At 46.9% G+C, this 22760-nt stretch overlaps 1 protein-coding gene across 7 annotated transcripts in view; it reads left to right on the plus strand.

Annotated features, from left to right (window-relative positions):
* Positions 1-22760, plus strand: part of LOC144784933 (exocyst complex component 1-like) — a 1012560-nt gene that overhangs the window by 725255 nt on the left and 264545 nt on the right. For all 7 annotated transcript variants that reach the window (XM_078664046.1, XM_078664044.1, XM_078664045.1 and 4 more), the window contains 2 exons: positions 9299-9431; positions 14842-14951. In XM_078664046.1, coding sequence (XP_078520172.1) covers positions 9299-9431; positions 14842-14951 — 243 coding nt within the window. The remainder of the gene's footprint in view (positions 1-9298; positions 9432-14841; positions 14952-22760) is intronic.

Consider the following 22760-nt stretch of genomic DNA (forward strand, 5'->3'; position numbering starts at 1 on the left):
GTTGCATTAACTCAATTCACATTTCCTTAAAAAGCATACTTTTCATTACTCAGCCATAAATATATAAATACATAAATATTAAATATTAAATAACTGTAGGCCTGGCATCAGCCTTGCTCCTAGTCAGCACCTGCAAGAAATTCATTAGTGGAAACCACCATCAATATTGCATTTAGCAGGGGCAGATCTGGTGCATGAGGTCGCAGTCAGCTTCTCAATACATTAGCAATATGAACATCACATCAGGCCAGGATAGACATTTCCTTACGTAAAGTAACCATTACACAATATAACTGTGGGCATTCAGTAAACCCCTCATGAAGCCAGAAAGAACATCTCATTGTCTGCAGTAGCAAGTACACCTCTTTTAGTAACCCCTGGTAACATTTCCGGAGGTAACTCCACTATCCCACAGTTACAGAGGCCTACTGCATACTCTGGCCCCAGTTCTGACTCATTCGTGGGCTAATTAGGGGCCAATGGGGCCCAGTCACTAGTTTTCCATGGGGAGGGGCGCACTCGGAGCCTCCCGCCCGCCTCCCTGGGGATGACCTTTACCTTCGGCCCTCCCGGGCCCTTGCTGGGCGTTACAGCGTGTTTGGCAGGGGGAGGGGGCTCACGCTGACTCCGGAGCCCCCTCGCTGGTACTCTCAGCCTTGACGGGAATTAGGCCGATCAGGGGAGGCCCGACGTTGCTCCGGTGATCCGGGGTTTCTCCCGGTGTCTCTAGGCCAATCCCCGACGGTCCCTGGGAGGTGTGGAGCCAGCCGCCAATCCCAGCGCGGCCGGCGAGGAGTGCAACAGGCCCAGCCAATGGCGGGGCAGCGGGGGCGGAGTCCAGGATGCGCCCCCTCACGTGACGCAGGTCGCAGGCTTCAAGGCCTAGCGCGGCCTGTCAGAAATTCCGGCGGCCCTCTCCTGACACCGGGGGCCGCAGCGGGGGCAAAGTTGACGGAGCTGGCCCCAAGGGGAGAGTGCTGGGCGGCGGTGCTGACAGGGGAAGCCCCGAGGACTCCCGGGCCGCAGCGGTGAGTCTGGCCTTGCCGCAGCGCTTCTCAGCCACAGCGCTAAGTTCCTCACAAGGCGGGGCAGCGATCAGGGCAGCGCGGGTGCAGGCAGTACAGCGCTGGGAAATTATAGCACCTCAGGGACAGTTCACAGCGCTTTAGAGGCAATTGACAGGACGGCAGGCTGCAGCGCTTAGGGGACCAGTATAGCGCTTCCCACGTACAGCAATTCCGGCAGTCAACAGCGCTTCTCATGGGCACAGTAGGAGAGCGCTGGGAAGGTAGGGCAGCCAGATTCGCAGCCCAGTCAGTTCCTTGCCGCAGCGCTTCTCAGCCACAGCGCTAAGTTCCTCAAAAGGCGGGGCAACGATCATGGCAGCGCGGGTGCAGGCAGTATGGCTCTGGGAAATTATAGCGCCTCAGGGACAGTTCACACCGCCTTAGAGGCAATTGACAGGACGGCAGGCAGCAGCGCTTGGGGGACCAGTATAGCGCTTCCCAGGACACAGCAGAGAAGTGTGGCTCACTGGTTAGAGCAGCAGACTCTGAAGCAGAGATCAGGCCCGGGACCAGGGTTCAAGTCCTGACGCGGCAGGGTCTTGAGCTCAATGTCCGCTGACTCGATAATTCTCGCCTCGGCGCCTACTCTAATCATGGGTCCCACGCTGCAACTCTGGGCAATAGCTTGCTTAATCTCCACAACGGCCCCTACAGCACTGGGATGCCTGGCTTCACCTTGGGGGTGCCCAGGAGGGGCATCTCACAGGGAGAGCCAGGAAGGGTTCCACAGCGTTATTCAGCGCCGGGCCGCCCCGTTGGGGCAGCTGTGCGCTTTACAAAATACACAACAACAACAACAATTTCGGCAGCAGCGATCAGGGCAGCGCGGGTGCAGGCAGTACGGCGCTGGGAAATTATAGTTCACAGCGCTTTAGAGGCAATTGACAGAACGGCAGGCTGCAGCGCTTGGGGGACCAGTATAGCGCTTCCCACATACAGCAATTGCGGAAGTCCACAGCGCTTCTCAGAGGCACAGTAGGAGAGCGCTGGGAAGGTAGGGCAACCAGATTCGCAGCCCAGTGGTTCTGGTGCCCTTTGAAGGTAGTTGCTTGAAGGGGGGGGTTGGAGTTGAAGGCTTGAAAAGTTTCCTCAGCAGGTCACTTCAGGTGGTCCCTGGGTTCCCCTCCCGCCGGGCCAGATCAGTGGGCTAGATCAGTGTTCCTTACTCAGCTTGGTGGGCAGCGCCTAAACCCTGTCACCCCCAGTGGTATAGGTTTCTGACGAGGCCCTACCGCCTAAGGCTCCTGCGTAGGGTCCCCCAGGTCAGTGATGCCCCAACTGACTGGAAAGTTTCCCTCCCTTTTCTTTTATAGTCCCAGGTCAGGTGACCACTCTCTGAGATGGCAGTTGGTGACCACTCCCCTATTCCGGAAGGTTCCAGGAGCTTCCTCACTCTAGCTAAGGGCAGGGAAGGTAGGCTGGTGTCGCAACAATGTTTAGGGGTTCCAGCCAGCTCCTGGCTACTAGAGTGCGTCTACAAAGACCACGCTGCAGTAGCAGGGGTCAGTGGCAGCCATATTGGGGGAAGAGAGCACCTGTACCTTAGCATTGATTAGCAATGGGAAGGTGCTGGGAGACCTACGGCCAACAAAAAGAAGGTGTAAAAAAATTAGGCAAGGGCGAGAAAAAAAAAATAGGGAAAGACCACCCTAGGGCTGACAGGTCTAACACGGACTCAGACACTTCAACAGTGTCACACATCAGTGGCCACACACCCTTCTGAGGGTTTTCCTTCAGTGTCCACATTCCTGGACTTAAACACATCAACAGTGTCACACATCACTGGCCACACACCCTTCTGAAGGGTTTCCTTCAGTGTCCACATTACCGGACTCAGACACTTCAACAGTGTCACACATCACTGGCCACACACCCTTCTGAAGGGTTTCATTCAGTTCCCACATTACTAGACTCAGACTCACCAACAGTGCCACACATCACTGGCCACACACCCTTCTTAAGGGTTTCCTTCAGTGTCCACATTACCGGACTCAGACACTTCAACAGTGTCACACATCAGTGGCCACACAATCTTCTGAAGGGTTTCCTTCAGTGTCCACATTACTGGACTCAGACACATCAACAGTGCCACACATCACTGGCCACACACCCTTCTGAAGGTTTCATTTAATTAGAGTTCTATATAGCGTGAACAAGACCCTTTCAGGTGACAGAGCGCTTTACAAACAGTGTGCAAAGAAAAGGGGATACAACAGAAGTCTGCAGATATATACTGAGGGACAAATGGCATACAGAAAATAGGAGTACAAAATGAAGCATAAATCCAAGGTCTAGAACATATTAAGGCGAGGTAAGAGGTAGCAGATAAATAGGAAGGAGGAAATGATCTAGGGGAGATGATGCAAGTCCTCAGTATGAGCAGAGCTTATTGGATAGAAAGAGTTTAACTTCTTTCTTCAAGGTGAATGTGGATGGGTTGCATCTAATATCAGCAGGAATAGAGTTCCAAATTCTTAGGCCAAACCTCATTAAACTGGACCACCCAGAACACCCAGGTGGTGGCCTAGCTTGCATTCATAGATCATCACTTTCGATGAAACAGTCGCACCCTGCTCCTTTGTCATCCTGTGAATACTGTACCTGTCTTGATGATGCTGTTCTCATCTGTATATCTCTCAGGTGTGCCAAAAATATATGGAAACTCATGTCAATGTGCTGCTCTCCTAAATGTTGTGAAGGTCTGGAAGACAAACCATACAAACAGTGTGTTCTTCAGCATCTCTTGACGAAGGCTGCTCCCCTGCAATGTTGTGACGGTCTGGAAGACAAACCAAAGAAACTGTGTAATTTTCAGAATCTCATGACATACGCTGCCTCTTCAATGGTGTGATGGTCTAGAAGACAAATTACACAAAATATGTGTTCTTCATCATCTTTTTTTTTTCCTCATTCACCTCCAACCCCAGACAACTAGGAGGTTAGAAAGTCGCCACTGTTACTCAATTTGAGACGTAGGCTCTCTAGGGGTATACCCGGATCTGTCGCCTGCCTACCAGAGCTGACAAACCTCCTTCATGTTGGTGACCTCTCGTTGTCATGGAGAGGCTGGTCACGCTCTCTTCTGATTGTTCGTTACCGATGACTGTTGCTTAAAGCTCACCGAAAATCGAACCTGGGCACCAAAAGGAAATAGGCGAGGCCTAGCACAGTCTGAGAGCTTCCCATGAGGCTTAATCATAGGATCAGAGAGACTTTTTAACTGAGCTTCTTAAAGAGACATATCTAACTAATGTTTAACCAGAAGACCAATTAATCAAACAATCCCACATAGCTTTCTTTCTACTACTTTTCAGTCTAGCCACGTCTGTCCGGGAGGTTTTATGCAAGGTGGACAACCAACCTGAATATGTAGGGGGTGTAGCCTCAACCCATCTTTTACATATTTCTCGTCTAGCCAACAGCATAGAGTAGAATAAAAAACTCCTGCTCAATACTGTAATTTCACTTAATATACCAAAAATGACAAGACTGAGAGAAACGTGTACTGGGAGGCCCAAAATATTTGTTAAGGTGTTTCCTACTCTCTCCCAAAATTCTTGGATGGCTGGACAGTCGCAGAACATATGTATATCAGAGGCGTTCACCATACCGCATTTTTTGCAACTGGCAGGGGGACCCTTAACGATTTTTGAAAGCCTAGTTGGGGAAAAATAAGCCATGTGTATAGAAAAATAGTGGTTTCTCCTGAACCAGGCTGGTTTTACAACTGTAAATAAGGTGTTAAAAGAAATTTTCCACGAATCTACCCAATCTATGTCTGGTATAGACGATCCCCACAGTTCTTCGTCTAGCCTAAAATCCCCATTGATAGCCTCCTCAATACACCAGTAGAAGAAAGATACTTCTCTCTTCCCTGCCAGTCTCTGTACCAGTTGCTCTTCTAGTGCATTTCCTATACCTATGGGTTTTTTCAGACTTTGGGACCAACTCTTTAATTGTAAATATTTAAACCTGGACATGCCCTTCTCCAGTTTATCATTTAGTAGTGCCCAAGGTAAAAGTGGGCCCTCAACCACCAAATCACCCCACACCAGGAACCCAGCTGTTTTTAGAGGGGCTGCCAATCCCACAGTGGAGCCAGACTTGAAAAGTAACCTAAACCAGCGCATTGTTTGATATTCGCCCATGTGCGAGCCGTACTCAGTAGGACCTTCAGCCTTATCTTCTTAAAAAATTTCTGGTCTCCATATTTAAAAAGAAAGCCCTCTTTTGGTAGCCCCACCTGATCCAACATAGCCAAAACATTACCCCCCTCCCTGATGAATCTGGAGATTTTAACAACATTCTTGAATGCGTCAGCTGAAATGCCCAGTTATAGTACTGCAAATTTGGCAATGTCGAGCCCCCCTTTTCCCTCCTGCGCCTTAATTTTCTCCAAGATATCCTTGCAGTTTTATAGACCCACACGAATGAATTAATAGATTGCTGAAGTTTAGCAATTGCGCTTGTCTCAAAGAATAAAGGAATGGTGTTGAAAAGAAAAGTAATTTTTGGGAGGATTACCATTTTGATTACATTGATTCTCCCCAAAATAGTCAAAGGAAGATGGGCCCTAGATTTCAAAAGTTTCTGACATTCTCTTGAAACATTCGCCAGATTGGTCTCAGAGATCTTGTCTATATTATGAACAATCTTTACGCCCAAAAATCTCATCTCGCTCTTGGTTTGATGTCGAATCCCAGACAAGTTCCAAGCCTTCATCTTGGTTTTTCCTGCATAACATCTTATCCTGAGACTAGGCCAAAATCCTGTGCTAAGCAAATGACATGGAGGTAAGACACCTCCAAATCTGATGAAAGGATTAAGACCTCATCAGCATACATGGCTACCTTCCTCTCCCCTGCTCCGCATCTAAACGGTGTAATGCTCGTCTCCTCCCTGAGACGTTGAGCAAAAGGCTCTATGTACATATTAAATAAGAGGTGGGAGAGGGGGCAGCCATGTGTAGTTCCTCTTTTGATCTTACAGGGTTTGTCAGATTTCCGTTGACCCGAAGCCTCGCTGAAGGATCACTACATATAAGATTAATGACTTGACTAAAGTTTGGCCCAAAGTTGATCTTCTCCAACACCGCGGCTAAGTAGTTCCAATCAACCCCATCAAATGACTTGGTGGCATCTAGTGTCATTCTTCTTCAGCATCTCTTGACAAACGCTACTCCCCTCCAATGGTGTGACGGTCTGGAATTCAAACCATAGAAACGGTGTAATCTTCAGGATCTCTTGACATATGCTGCTCTCCTCAATGGTGTGAGAGTCTGGAAGACTAATCACATAAATTGTGTATTGTTCAGAATCTCTTCACATATGCTGCACTCCTCAGTGGTGTGGTGTGTCTGAAAAAAAAACTTACAAACTGTTTGTTCTTCAGCATCTCTTGACGTATGCTGCTCCTCAATGGTGTGAAGGTCTGGAAGACAAACCGTGCAATCCATGTGTTCTTCAGTATCTCTTGACCAACGCTGCTCTCCTCAATTGTGTGAAGGTCTGGAAGACAAACCGTGCAATCCATTTGTTCTTCAGTATCTCTTGACCTACGCTGCTCTCCTCAATGATGTGAAGGTCTGGAAGACAAACCATGCAATCCATGTGTTCTTCAGTATCTCTTGACCTACGCTGCTCTCCTCAATTGTGTGAAGGTCTGGAAGACAAACCGTGCAATCCATTTGTTCTTCAGTATCTCTTGACCTACGCTGCTCTCCTCAATTGTGTGAAGGTCTGGATGACAAACCATGCAATCCATGTGTTCTTCAGCATCTCTTGACCTACGCTGCTCTCCTCAATGGTGTGAAGGTCTGGATGTCAAACCATGCAATCCATGTGTTCTTCAGCATCTCTTGACCTACGCTGCTCTCCTCAATGGTGTGAAGGTCTAGAAGACAAATCGTGCAATCCATGTGTTCTTCAGCCTCTCTTGACCTACGCTGCTCTCCTCAATGGTGTGAAGGTCTGGAAGACAAATCGTGCAATCCATGTGTTCTTCAGCCTCTCTTGACCTACGCTGCTCTCCTCAATGGTGTGAAGGTCTGGAAGACAAACCATGCAATCCGTGTGTTCTTTAGCATCTCTTGACCTACGCTGCTCTCCTCAATGGTGTGAAGGTCTGGATGACAAACCATGCAATCCATGTGTTCTTCAGCATCTCTTGACCTACGCTGCTCTCCTCAATGGTGTGAAGGTCTGGAAGACAAACCATAGAAACGGTGTAATCTTCAGCATCTCTTGACCTACACTGCTCTCCTCAATGGTGTGAAGGTCTGGATGACAAACCATGCAATCCATGTGTTCTTCAGCATCTCTTGACCTACGCTGCTCTCCTCAATGGTGTGAAGGTCTGGAAGACAAACCATGCAATCCGTGTGTTCTTTAGCATCTCTTGACCTACGTTGCTCTCCTCAATGGTGTGAAGGTCTGGATGACAAACCATGCAATCCATGTGTTCTTCAGCATCTCTTGACCTACGCTGCTCTCCTCAATGGTGTGAAGGTCTGGAAGACAAACCATGCAATCCGTGTGTTCTTTAGCATCTCTTGACCTACGCTGCTCTCCTCAATGGTGTGAAGGTCTAGAAGACAAATCGTGCAATCCATGTGTTCTTCAGTATCTCTTGACCTAAGCTGCTCTCCTCAATGGTGTGAAGGTCTGGAAGACAAACCATGCAATCCGTGTGTTCTTTAGCATCTCTTGACCTACGCTGCTCTCCTCAATGGTGTGAAGGTCTGGATGTCAAACCATGCAATCCATGTGTTCTTCAGCATCTCTTGACCTACGCTGCTCTCCTCAATGGTGTGAAGGTCTAGAAGACAAATCGTGCAATCCATGTGTTCTTCAGCCTCTCTTGACCTACGCTGCTCTCCTCAATGGTGTGAAGGTCTGGAAGACAAATCGTGCAATCCATGTGTTCTTCAGCCTCTCTTGACCTACGCTGCTCTCCTCAATGGTGTGAAGGTCTGGAAGACAAACCATGCAATCCGTGTGTTCTTTAGCATCTCTTGACCTACGCTGCTCTCCTCAATGGTGTGAAGGTCTGGATGTCAAACCATGCAATCCATGTGTTCTTCAGCATCTCTTGACCTACGCTGCTCTCCTCAATGGTGTGAAGGTCTAGAAGACAAATCGTGCAATCCATGTGTTCTTCAGCCTCTCTTGACCTACGCTGCTCTCCTCAATGGTGTGAAGGTCTCGAAGACAAATCGTGCAATCCATGTGTTCTTCAGCCTCTCTTGACCTACGCTGCTCTCCTCAATGGTGTGAAGGTCTGGAAGACAAACCATGCAATCCGTGTGTTCTTTAGCATCTCTTGACCTACGCTGCTCTCCTCAATGGTGTGAAGGTCTGGATGTCAAACCATGCAATCCATGTGTTCTTCAGCATCTCTTGACCTACGCTGCTCTCCTCAATGGTGTGAAGGTCTAGAAGACAAATCGTGCAATCCATGTGTTCTTCAGCCTCTCTTGACCTACGCTGCTCTCCTCAATGGTGTGAAGGTCTGGAAGACAAATCGTGCAATCCATGTGTTCTTCAGCCTCTCTTGACCTACGCTGCTCTCCTCAATGGTGTGAAGGTCTGGAAGACAAACCATGCAATCCGTGTGTTCTTTAGCATGTTGTTCCACTGCAGCAAGGGCAACTGTCAAAAAGAGCAGACGTAGCTTTGCAGGGGCAGCTGAGAATAGCCTCTGTTTGGTTAACAAAAAAGAAAATAATAAACTTCCTCCCACTAGAAAAACAAGAGGGTTAGAAGTTGAAACTCTGATATTTTGCAGGATGCTTCAAAAAGATATTTTGACTGAAAAATAGGCACTGCCGTATTCAGGGGTCTTTCATCTTAAATTGCCTAAATGACATTGCTTCGCACTACGGGACGGTGGAGAGCCTCAATTCCTAAAAGGAGCAGTGTTTAAGTTTCTTCCATGTAAAACAGTGATGCTGATATGCAGTCTTAACTGATTGTTTTTTTGTTTTTGTGGGGTATTAAAATTGGCTTAAAATAGCTGGGAAATGTTACCTCATTTAAACATGTTTTTATCCTTTTTTAGTAAGGTAATTTTAAAAATGAAAAATATATCTATTAATATATGTGTTTCAAGACTGCACGTACAAGTGGCAAATGCTGCTGTTTGTGAATTCAAAGAAGATCTCCCTGATGGAGAACAAGGATTTGAACAAAGTAAATCGTTTTTACTAAGCCTCTGCTATTGTCCATCCACAGGACAGCCTGGACCTCAGTGAGCATCACAGTAGCATCCTGAATAACAGTGACCTCTCTAGCTCCTCCAGATTGAAGTATAACATCACAGCTGTTGAAGCCTTGAGAAGCTGCATGAGTATACGGTTGAACCCAGGTGGGCAGTGTGCAGCTGTGTGCTTTAGTCAATGTATATAACACTAGTGCGCTCTGACTGTCACACTGTTAGAATATCACACACTTGAGCCCTTAATGCTGCACTGTTGGTTTATTCACACTTCTCACTGTCACACTGTTAGCATATCACACACTTGAGCTGTCACTATCACACTGTTAGTGTATCACACTCTTGAGTACTCACTACCAAACTGTTAGAATTTCATATACTTGATCTCTCACTGTCACATAGACAGTATATCAGACACTCATGTACTTTCATTGCAATACATTATGCATATATTATACACCAGAGGAGTCACACTTTCAGTATACCATACACTTGAGCACTTTCACTATCACAGTGCATCACTCAATGGAGCGTTCCCACGGTCATCCAGTCATTATAGTCAACACTGGAGCACTCACACCTATTAGAGTCAGTACATCACACACTGGAGCACTTCTGATGGGCTGGATTTGAGGGTTGGTATGGGATGGAATGTGAATATTTGGAGGTTGCTAGGTGCCCCTTTCACCAGAGTACCAGACTTGTCAGTTGCAGTGAGGTCTGTGACCCTGGCAGAGAGACGTGGTGTGCTGTCTGCCTACGAAGAATAAAACAAATACAAAACCTGCTATCAGAAGAAGTGGTAGTGCACCTACATAAGTTCAATGTCCAAATAAACACCCATCACAGATGTTAAAATACTGGACAGAAACACCAATGTCAATATGAAAACATGTTTTAGGTCTGGCTCCAAGAATCACATGGCGAATTACAAAAATTGCCCTGCCTTAGGCAAAACATGTATAAAGTGCAAAAAAGCTGGTCACTTTGCAAGAGTCTACAGGAACACTCAAAACATAGTGCATCTAGGTGAACATATTGATCCACTTCCTCCAAGCAGTCATGATAATGTCAATTCTGAACGCAGAGTAATCCTGTCAACACAAATGGTGTCCACGGCAATCAATCAAGAGAAGGAAGTTGACCTGATATGTGAGATATTTATTGGGCAGGTACCTGCAAGTGTCATGGTGGATTCTTAGTATCCCATCACAATCATATCTGATAAGTTGTTTCCTCAAGAATGGAGTCTCCTGGATCTGTCTACACTAGACATTCACAATGTTGTTTTTGAGGGGACTGAAAATGCACATGATGTAGGACTATAAAGAGAATATTAGGTATAAATACAGATGGATTCATAAGGGTTATAACATTCTAGGGTGGAGAGACCAAGGATAATTTGGCTTGGTGTTGAGACCCAGTACGGTGAATCCCATCTCTTTGTGTATCCAATAGTGATGGAAGAGCCATCACTGTAAGAAGTCATAAATAAACACAAGTTGTTGTTTGAGGCTTGGCCTGGTCTAAAGGTACGCACACAGGATTATTTTTATACCGGATACAGTGCCAGTAGTACAAAAAGGTAGGAATGCACTGAGCTTACGGGAAAGGTTGAAGGGCCATCTGGAGAAGCTATACAAGGATAAAGTCATTGAACCACAGTGGAGTTCTCCCATAGTGGTGATGGTGAAAAAACCTAGAGAACTCAAGCTCTGTGTCAATCTTAGGGTACTTAATAGGCACATTTTGGTGGATTGCTTTCCTCTTCAAAAAATCCAGAACTTAGCTCAAATGGGCAGAGCAAACATTTTTACCACACTCGATCTAAGAGCAGCGTATCATCAGGTGCGTATCTTCAGGTGCACACTCGATCTATGAGCAGCGTATCATCAGGTACACTCCATTTGGCGTGTACAGGTTCCTATGCATGCCATTTAGCCTCACCTTAGCTACATCTGTTTTTCAAAAACTCATGTATCATATTTTGGCGGAGGTGGATGGGGTTCTGGTGTATCAGGACACTATTCTGATTTTCTCAGACACTGTTCAATCACATTTAGAACTACTGAGTAAACTATTGGGAGTATTAGAGAAGTATGGATTTATGGTAAAAAGGAAAAATATAAATTCATGGTAGAAAAGGTTCAGTATTTAGGACATAGTTTGTCTGGGATAGGAATCACTCCCAAGGAAGACATTTACAAGCAATAGAAAATTGTCCCTCACCCGCAGATGAGTATAGTTAAAATCATTCCTGGGATTGTGCGGATATTACTCAAGATTTGTGCAAAACCTTGCTCTTCAAACTAAGCCTTTGAGGCAGTTGCTGAGATTAGGGGCAACGTTTGTCTGGGGACTGGAACAGTCATCAACATTTGACCGACTGAAATCTTTGGCAATTTATGCTCCAGCGCTTCAAGCATTTAGAGATGAGGTACCATCCATAGTCAGAGTTGATGTCAGTTGCTTGGGAATATTAGCTGTGTTGAGCCAAATCGTAGAAGGAAGGGAGAACACTATTGCCTTTGCATTCCGACATTTAACAGCAGCAGAAAAGAATGACAGTCCTTTAGAAAGAGAGGCTCTAGCTTTTGCTTCGAGGGGGTACATAATTATTTCACTCATTTGTGGGGAAGAGTTTACTTTGGTAACAGATCACAAACCTTTGGTACATCTTTTGAATTACAAGTGTCTGGGAAATGCCAGTCCTAGGCTAGCAATGTTGCTATCTGGGGTGTACAAATATAATTTCGAGGTTAAACACATCCCAAGCAGAACAAATTGCAGAGCAGAATTCTTGCCAAATTGTCCTTCAGACTTTAACCAGTGTGATGACTGTATCCTGGAAGAATAATTTGTGGTAGGTCTTGTTGATTGTGTGGTGGCTGCAAAGGTTGTTATCACTCAACAGGAGTGGAAGCAGTTTGCAAACAATGATATGTGTCAAGGAAAACTTAGGGAGGTTATTACGCATGGATGGGCTAGAGAAGGTTTAGTTCCCATAAAGATAAAAGAGTATAGAAAAATCAGAATATCACAGTAGAGAACTCACTGCTGGACAGTCAGTATACGACACACCAGAGCAATGTTACGGTCACAAAGTCAGGATATCACTCAACGGAGCTCTCACCGCCAGGCAGAGAGTATACCTCACACTAGAGCAATGTTACTGTCACAAAGTCAGGATATCACTCAACGGAGCACTCACCGCCGGGCAGACGGTACACCACACACCAAAGCAATGTTACTGTCACAAAGTCAGGATATTACTCAACGGAGCTCTCACCGCCAGGCAGAGAGTATACCACACACCAGAGCAATGTTACTGTCACAAAGTCAGGATATCGCTCAACGGAGCACTCACCGCTGAGCAGACATTATATCACACACCAGAGCAATGTTACTGTCACAAGCTCAGAATATCACTCAACGGAGCACTCACCGCCGGGCAGACAGTATACCACACACCAGAGCAATGTTACTGTCACAAAGTCAGGATATCACTCATCGGAGCACTCGCTGCTGGACAGACAGTATACTACACACCAGAGCAATGTTACTGTCACAAAGTCAGGATATCACTCAACGGAGCACTCATCCGCCGGGCAGACAATATACCACACACCAGAGCAATATTACTGTCACAAAGTCAGGATATCGCTCAACGGAGCACTCACCGCTGAGCAGACATTATATCACACACCAGAGCAATGTTACTGTCACAAGCTCAGAATATCACTCAACGGAGCACTCACCGCCGGGCAGACAGTATACCACACACCAGAGCAATGTTACTGTCACAAAGTCAGGATATCACTCATCGGAGCACTCGCTGCTGGACAGACAGTATACTACACACCAGAGCAATGTTACTGTCACAAAGTCAGGATATCACTCAACGGAGCACTCATCCGCCGGGCAGACAATATACCACACACCAGAACAATGTCACTGTCACAAAGTCAAGATATCACTCAACGGAGCACTTACTGCTGGCCAGACAGTATACCACACACCAGAGCAATGTTACTGTCACAAAGTCAGGATATCACAGTAGAGCACTCTCACTGCTGGACAGTCAGTATACCACACACCAGAGCAATGTTACTGTCACAAAGTCAGGATATCACTCAACTGAGCACTCACCGCCGGGCAGACAGTATACCACACACCAGAGCAATATTACTGTCACAAAGTCAGGATATCACTCAATGGAGCACTCACCGCCGGGCAGACAGTATACCACACACCAGAGCAATGTTACTGTCCCAAAGTCAGGATATCACAGTAGAGCACTCTCACTGCTGGACAGTCAGTATACCACACACCAGAGCAATGTTACTGTCACAAAGTCATGATATAACTCAACGGAGCACTCACCGCCGGGCAGACAGTATACCACACACCAAAGCAATGTTACTGTCCCAAAGTCAGGATATCACTCAACGGAACACTCACTGCTGGACAGACAGTATACCACATACCAGACCAATGTTACTGCCATGAAGCCAGGATATCCCTCAACGGAGCACTCACCCCTGGGCAGACAGTATACCACACACCAGAGCAATGTTACTGTCATCAAGTCAGGATATCCCTCAACTGAGCACTCACCGCCGGGCAGACAGTATACCACACATAATAGCAATGTTACTGTCACAAAGTCAGGATATCACTCAACGGAGCACTCACTGCTGGACAGACAGTATACCACACACCAGAGCAATGTTACTGTCACAAACTCAGGATATCACTCAACAGAGCACTCACTGCTGGACAGTCTGTATACGACACACCAGAGCAATGTTACTGTCACAAACTCAGGATATCACTCCACGGAGCACTCACCGCCGGGCAGACAGTATACCACACACCAGAGCAATATTACTGTCACAAAGTCAGGATATCACCCAACGGAGCACTCACTGCTGGACAGACAGTATACCACACACCAGAGCAATGTTACTGTCACAAGCTCAGGATATCACTCAACAGAGCACTCACTGCTGGACAGTCAGTATACCTCACACCAGAGCAATGTTACTGTCACAAACTCAGGATAGCACTCAACGGAGCACTCACCGCCGGGCTGACAGTATACCACACACCAGAGCAATATTACTGTCACAAAGTCAGGATATCACTCAACGGAGCACTCACCGCTGGGCAGACATTATTTCACACACAAGAGCAATGTTACTGGCATAAAGTCAGTACACATAAGACTGGAGCACTCCCTCTCGAACGTCAGTCACACAGTCAGTGCATGTAAGGCTAAAGCGCTCTCCCTGTCAGGCTGTAGCTATGTCTTTAGGACACTTTGTGATTCAAGTAGCTGATGGCTGTGAATGTGCCTTTCACTGGTACTCTTTGATGCTTTGGGATTTAGAATTAGAGGCTTCCTCAGGACTGCACCATTCCATTTCCTGAAGAGTTCTATCAGTGTGTGTTTAGAGAGTCCTTGGAGCACTACAACCCTGGAATGTGTATCCAAGTGCTCCATGTCCTAGGTCCTGGGTCCAGACAGTTGTGAACTCACCTCTATTTGTCTCCACAGAGTACCGCAAGATGCATGGTGTGGCTGAACAGCTCATCACTTTTGAAAGTCTGCGGCAGAACTTTGAGAAGAACTTTGTCAGTCATTTGACACAAATGTTCGAACAGCAGGTAGGTCTGCTCGCTGATGGCAGTCCTGGTGAGCAAACATTAGGTGGGCGGAAAGGTACAGTTCGTGCAACTCTTAATCATAGAGGTAGGGTTAACCCGTTCACTTGAGGGAGTAACGCGCCCAGGGATGAAAAACATAAATTGGGTGCAGTGTAAGAGCAGAATATAAAGGCTCAGAGCCATGCCTTGCTGTAGGTTTACTTTCTTGAGAAACCTTCTGAGAGTCAAACTGGCTGTAGTCCAGCCTAATCTAATCCCATTTCACCTTTGGGCATAAGACATTAAAAACAACTTGTTTTACTCTTTGCAGTCACTCAAGAGTGTGGGAGTACCCAGGGATTGAGCATCTCATGCAAGGGGCCTTCAGTCCTGGCATCACCTCGTATCTCCAGTGTCTGTGCCTGTACCACACCCTTATCCAGTATTGGGGTATCTTTCACATGCCTGAATCATTCCCCGTCGCCGAGGCGGGAGTCCCACGGTAAATAAAAAAGCAGTGCCAAAGGCAAAGAACAGTAGTAGACCCTAAAGAAAAGGCCTGAGGCCTAAATCGTAGTAGCCTATCTACATCATTATGCTAAATGAACCAAAAATTGGTCTCAGCCAATCAGCTGCCAACACCCTCTAGAACCTTCCCAGCAGAGCCAGTTCTCCTCAGATTTTCACCACATGTCATGTCGAAGGGAGTCTCCCTGAGTGCCACTCAGTTTTTCTTCAGAATGTCTGACAAGAAGGCCTTGTTCAAGCCTTGCAGAACCTGTGACAAGAAGATAGTCCATGTTCATGACCAACATAAGGACTGAATCTACTGCCTCTACAATAAACATGAGGCAAGAGATTGTAAAATCTGCCGTACCTTCCCTCCTAAAACTCTCAAGGATAGGGAGGCAAGAGTCCTGTTGTGGCTTAAATCTTCTTCGGCTGAAGATGATGATAGAGCCTCAACTTCCAGCAAGAAAGCTAGATCACAGGATAGTTCTACAAGTGAGGGGAGAAAACACCTTAAATCCTCCCATTCTACTTCTGGCCCTTCTCAGAGGTCTCCCTGAACCTCCTCTGGGCCTTCGCAGTCTCCACAGACTGCTGCTCTCAAGGACTCTAAGAAACAATCTTCTAAAGCAGTGAGTAAAAGCCTCTCAAAATCTTTGGCTATCCCTCTGTCGTCGAAGATTTCTGTCACTTCTTCTGCTCCTTCGTCGACGGAGACTATCTCTACTACGTCTATCACATCGCCTATACTGTCGATGAGGATTTCTACAATGTCTAAGAAGACTGTCGTCGAAGAATCGTCGACGAAGGCCTCATTGACGAAGTCGTCATCGAAACATATGTCGATGAAGACTCCACCGTCGACGAGAGAGGTATCGTTGACGAAGACGCAGGTATCTACTATGCCGTTGATGATTTTCCCGTCTACGGCTGTCCCATCGACAAAGATCCCAAATCCGTCGACGTCTGTCCCGTCGACGTCGAGCCGGTCGACGATGATCCCGTCGACGACGTTAGCAAAGAGCCCGTCGATGACAAGTTCATCAACGGAGATCCCGTTGATGACCGTGCCATCTACAATGGGTTTTACCTGCTCCAACAAGGCTTTGGTTGTGCTTCAACCTTATTCAAAGCCAGTTCAATCTCGGAGCTTTCAGCTCAAGACATTTCAAAGGCATGAGTATTCCAATATCTCACCTCTTACTCCGCCGCATCTTCTGGAAACATATGCCCAAGAAGAGGATGATGATTATGACGACAAAGGACCATTTGGGATAGCTTGTCATCCTTCTGAACTGCATATCAAATGTCAAGATGAAGAGGAAGAGGAAGAGGATTACAACAAACAATATCACCAAGAGGACATTGTCATTCCCCATCACACAGTATATCATAGACAATCTCGACAGTCTGAGACCAGCCATCTGCCTCCAAATCTTATCCAGGACTTGCAAGTTATGCTCGCAGATTATAAGCAGCTGTTTCCCCCGCAGCAGATTATTCCACCACCTCCACCTGGGGTGGTTCCAGATTCTTTACCTTCTCCTGAGGCTCCGACCCCGATGCCTCCGAGTGCAGAGCCTCTTCAAGAACAACAACCCTCAACCCTCACAACCTCCTCAGGATCAGGACACTTACTCTGATGAGGAAGTTGAAGAAGGTAAATTGCCAGAAAACCCTCATTTTGTTCCATGGGATTCGTACATTATCCCTATGCCTTCGCCATCGACTCCTCTGCCATCTGATTTGCCACCAGAGGATATAGGAGGGTTTCACAACCTCATGCAGTGGGCTGTTGCTAGGTTTCAACTTCCTGTTACTGTGGAACAGACCGAATGTTTCCTTCACGATTTTAAAGAGGAGTCCAGAAAGATTACCAGGGCTGTTCCTATAATTGATTATATATGGAACAAAGGTATCAAGATCATAAAAAATCCTGCATCCGTGCCTGCGGTGCTTCCACGGATAGATAAGAAGTATCGTGCTCCGGCCAATAGTCCATCCTGCCTCATTGGATACCCTAGGCCAGATTCCGTCATTTCCCAGGCTGCCCAGAAAAGGTCCAAGAACCCGACAACACCTTTTACTACACCGCCGGACAAGGAGGGACTTCGTCTTGATCTGATTGGAAAGATGTTTTCCACTATGGCAGCTGCTTCCATCAGGGCAGCTAACTCATTAGCGATCATAGGGCGTTATGATCACCAAATGTGGTTGGATATGGCTGGGCTGATTAACCTCATTACGGAGGAGAAAAGGCAGGAAGCACGGAAGATCTTACTAGAGGGTGAGAGTGCAGCATCAGAAACAATAGATTGTGCACTGGACATTGTTAATACAAATTTCAGACAGCTAGCCTGGGCAGCAGTACTCAGACGCCAGGGTTGGCTTAAAGCCACCATTTTCAGACCGGAAGTCCAGACAAAAATATTGGACATGGCTTACGATGGAGAATCGTTGTTTGGAAAACACATCGATGAAGCCCACCAGGCAATAAAGACCGATACGGACACTGCAAGATCCTTGGGCTCGTTGCCTTACAGACGTGGAGCATTCAGAGGCGCTAAGGGGCGTGGTTATTCCTCTAGAGGGTATCAAACACAGCAAAACAGACAATACCAGCCCCAATATGGACAGAATTACCATTCATCATACCGCCAATACGACTGGTTTCTTTCACCAGGGAGGTCAAAAATGATCCCAAAATCAAGGGCGTGACTCTAAGAGAAAACAGTGATCTCCGCAGGGCGCCAATCACATCTCGTCCCCTTCTCTTGGACGCGACAATTTCAGCATTTGTGGGCAAATGGCGAGAAATCGCCTTGATCTATGGGTTTTTGACCTGGTGAAAAACAGACATACCCTAGAAATTGTCACCAAGCCACTTACCACTCCGCCCAGGGAACCCCCTCGTCTTCACTTATTATTCAGAGAAGCTTTAACAATGCTCCTCAAGAATGCTATAGGGAAGGTCCCAGCGCATCAGAAATGGACAGGTTTCTATTCTCGTTTTTTCCTGATCAAAAAGAAATAAGGGGAATGGCGACCGATCCTAGACCTTCGCAACCTGAACAGATTCCTCAAAAAGCAAACATTTTGCATGGTCATCCTCTCAGAGATTCTAGGTTACCTAAACGAGGGAGATTTTATGGCTTCCACATCCCAATCCATCCCAAACATCGCAAATATCTCCGCTTCACTGTGGCTGGCACCCATTATCAGTTCAAAGTGCTCCCATTTGGTCTAAAGTCAACTCCAAGGATCTTCACAAAGTGCCTAGCTCCTGTAACAGCAATATTAAGATCCCGGGGAATACTAGTCTTCCCGTATTTGGATGATTGGTTAATTAAGGGTCCTTCGGGGCAAGCAGTCAAGACTGCCACTGTGACGTCTCTTCGCCTCTTCGACTCTCTGGGGCTAACTGTGAACAGAAGCAAATCCCAATTACGTCCGATGCAAGTCCTCTTGTTTCTTGGAGCTCTTCTGGACACTGTCCACTGCAAGGCATTCTTATCTCACGAACGACAGCTTCGTCTTCAGAAGAGAAGAAAGTCAGTTTCTGTTCGCATGTTCGATTCCCTCCTGGGGATGTGCTCTTCGGCCATAAATCTCATCCCGTTGGCACAACTCAGAATGAGGCCACTACAGGAAGAACTGCACCTTCAGTGGCAACAAGCCGTGGGTTCCTTCAACGACACCATCAAGGTCACACCACGCATGGTAAACGCCCTTCATTGGTGGTCACAAATACCCAATCTAGCAGAAGGGCTCACTTTCATACAAGAGGTCACAGATTTTGTTCTGACAACAGATGCCTCCATGGAAGGATGGGGAGGTCATCTCCAGGATTTGCAAATACAAGGCAAGTGGTCTCAAGAGTACAGGCAACAGCATATCAACAGCCTGGAATTAAGAGCGATTTTTCTATCCCTGCAAGCTTTCCTTCCAAGGATTGCTGGTTCATCGGTACTGGTCCAAACCGACAATACCACCAGCATGTTTTACGTAAACAAGCAAGGAGGGACAAGGTCGGCAACTGTGTCAAGAGAGGCTCAAGAATTGTGGGAATAGGTTACACTCCACAGCATAACCCTCAAAGCGGAGCGTGTCAAAGGCCTCCACAATACCCTGGCGGATATGCTCAGCAGGTCCCTATCAGACTGTCACGAGTGGGAGCTAGAGCACACTCAAGTTTATCATCAACAGGGATCAAGGGGAATGCCTTGTCCATGCGATGGTCAGGGATTTGTGCCTACGCTTTCCCCCAATCCTCTAATCCTGAGGGTGTTACGCAAGATGAAATCGGAGGGATGCCTTCTCATCCTCACTGCACCCCGGTGGCCACGTCAGTACTGGTTCCAAGAGCTTCTTTTGCTATCCCAGGACCAGCTGATCCGTCTTCTTCCAACACCCACAATGCTGTCGAGGAACAGGGGACAGGTGGTTCACCCAGAACCTCAGTCTCTAAATTTACACGCATGGCTCCTGACTTCCTAGAATTCAAGGACCTTGACATCCCTCAGGACTGTCGTGACATCCTAACTCAATCAGGAGCTCGGAGCATAATTAAGACTTATTGTCTTAAATGGAAGAGGTTATGCTGTTGATGTGAGGCTAACAATATTCACCCGATAGAAGCTCCTGCGAAAGAAATTCTTCCATATCTGCTGCATCTGGCTAGATCTGGACTCACCTTTTCATCAGTTATAGTCCATTTAGCGGCACTTTCCAGATTCTGAAAAGGTGCTAAGCTTCCTTCTTTATGTTCATCCTCGTTAATCAAACAATTCATGAGAGATCTTTTCCGAGCATTCCCTCCGGTGCGACCTCCTCCACTGGAGTGGGAACTTAACATGGTCCTCACGCAGTTAATGAAGTACCCATTCGAACCCATCCACAAGGCCGAGCTCAAGTTTCTCACATGGAAAGTTGCTTTACTTCTTGCTCTATCATCTGCTAGAAGAGTGAGTGAAATCCAGGCTTTCACTATAACGGAACCATTTTTACATTTCTCTCAGGATTATGTGACCCTCCGGACTAATCCTACTTTTATACCAAAAGTGCCATCACAGTTTCACCTCAATGAACCAGTGAGGTTACGGACTTTCTTTCCAAATCTGTCTACACTAGCGGAAAGAATCCTACATTCTCTTGACATCAAAAGATGTTTAAAGTTCTATCTACAGCCCTTTAGAAAATCTGACCAGTTGTTTGTGGCTTACGAACAAGCTACTCTGGGAACTGCAGTCACAAAAGCCACAATTGCCAGATGGATAGCATCTACAATCCATTTCTGTCATGACAAGTCTAACAGGCCATTGCTACGGAAAGTCAAGGCCCACTCCACAAGAACTGTTGCAGCGTCTACAGCGTTGTTTGCTGGAGTGACTCTAGAAAATATCTGTCGTGCTGCGACTTGGAGAAATGTTCACACTTTCACGAGACATTACTGCCTTCAATCTACATGTCAAGAGGATGCGGCGGTTGGACAGGCTGTCCTACGCCACCTTTTTCTTTGAGAGCATTTTCAGGTACCCTTTGGTCTTTTAATACTATCTATGGTTACCATTGTTCATGATACACATACAATTATGCAATTTTAAAATGTTGATTGTATTTATATCTATAATACCTGCATAAGGCTTGCATGTCCATGAAGTGATATTACTATGCATGTTTCTTTTCCTATTTATTGTTGGGTTTCACCTTGGCCCCGAACACTGCAGGAACGATGTATGACCCAACCCACCTCCTTTGCCCCTATGCCGCTCACTGGAAATAACACAGAAAGCAGACAGGTGAGCTCAGGGAGAGGGAGGGAGACAAAAAAGTAGATTGTTGACAACTCTGTGGGAAACAGCCAAGAGACAGGGACTACCTCGATAAGACTGCAGGCACCTAGAAAACAAGACACATGGTTACCCGACTGCCCTACACCAACAATAGACCCCTTATCCCCCTTCTCAGTGACCATGCAACAATCATGTATATATACATAACTCTTACCGGTTCATGTTGCCAGAGTTGCCCCACTGTGGAGTCCTGCACTGTCTCTGTAATATCCAAGGCTGATCCCACATCAAAACAACTGTCTGTGCCACTCCCCAATGTGTCCAAAAGAAAGAAAGCAGGGGGAAAAAGTCTAAAAACAAGACATAAAAACCCCCCTACGAGTGATCACTCGAATTCCAAGAAACGCTGCCAGACCAAAAAGGGAGAAAGTACCAAACCAAAGCGTAGCAGCCGCTACCTTCCTTTCTCCGTAGAACCCCAAGCAGGACTGAATAGCTCACAACAACGTGGTCGGTTCCGGAAAGTGCGGAAGTGAATATTGCGGCTCCGTCACACAGTAAGCAGTCTTTAACTGACGAGCCGCCCAAACTTCCCTGGTCCTCGGTACATAAAGAGTAATATCTCAAGGGTTACCGGAGCCCCGATAACCCCATCCACGAGTCCCGAATACAAGAGGAGGGAGGGGGGAGGGCGGGCGGGCAGGAATCCATTACACGAACCAGCGACAAGGAATGCAAGGAAAACAGGAATGGAGGAATGGGCAGAAACCAATATACAAAGAGAAACAGGCAGAAGGCTCACGAGCCCGTGAGCGCCGGGAAGAAAGAACCTCGGGAACCCAACTTGGACTAAAATCCCAACATAGGAAAGAAACCAAACAACACAACAGGGGCGTACACAGCATATAACCCCTTCCAGGTAAGTCATGTGACACAATGTGCATGGTCAAAGAGAGAGGACCGGGGCTATCCTAACAGTACCTCCCCCCAAGAGGCCTCCCAACAGGACGGGGCTTGGAAGGATGGCTCAAATGAAACAACCTGACCAGTCTAGGAGCATGTACCCACCCCCCCCCGCCGGCTCCCAAGTACGGTCTTCAGGAGTATACCCCTTCCAATCCACCAGATAGTAAAGGCGACCCCTCCTACGCCTAGAATCCAAAATGGCATGGACCTCAAATTCCTCCTGACCGTCAATCAGCAAAGGAGGAGGCGGTGGCAAAACCTGGGCAGACTCAACGTAGGGTTTCAACAGGGATGTGTGGAGCACTGGGTGAACATTATACTCATCAGGCAACTCAAGCTTCATAGCCACGGGATTAATAATTTGAGTGATGGAAAAAGGACCCACACATCGAGGCTGCAACTTACGAGACCCCTGTATTCGGAGGTTTCTAGTGGCCAACCAGACACGCTCTCCTACTTTATATGAAGGAGCCGGCGTCCTGTGCTTATCTGCCTGCACTTTCATAGCAGCCTTTGCTTCCTGTAAAGCATCCCTAGCCGTAGCCCAAATGCTGGTCAACGT

Source organism: Lissotriton helveticus, chromosome 10 (assembly GCF_964261635.1).
Source record: "Lissotriton helveticus chromosome 10, aLisHel1.1, whole genome shotgun sequence".
NCBI classification, from domain to species: domain Eukaryota; kingdom Metazoa; phylum Chordata; class Amphibia; order Caudata; family Salamandridae; genus Lissotriton; species Lissotriton helveticus.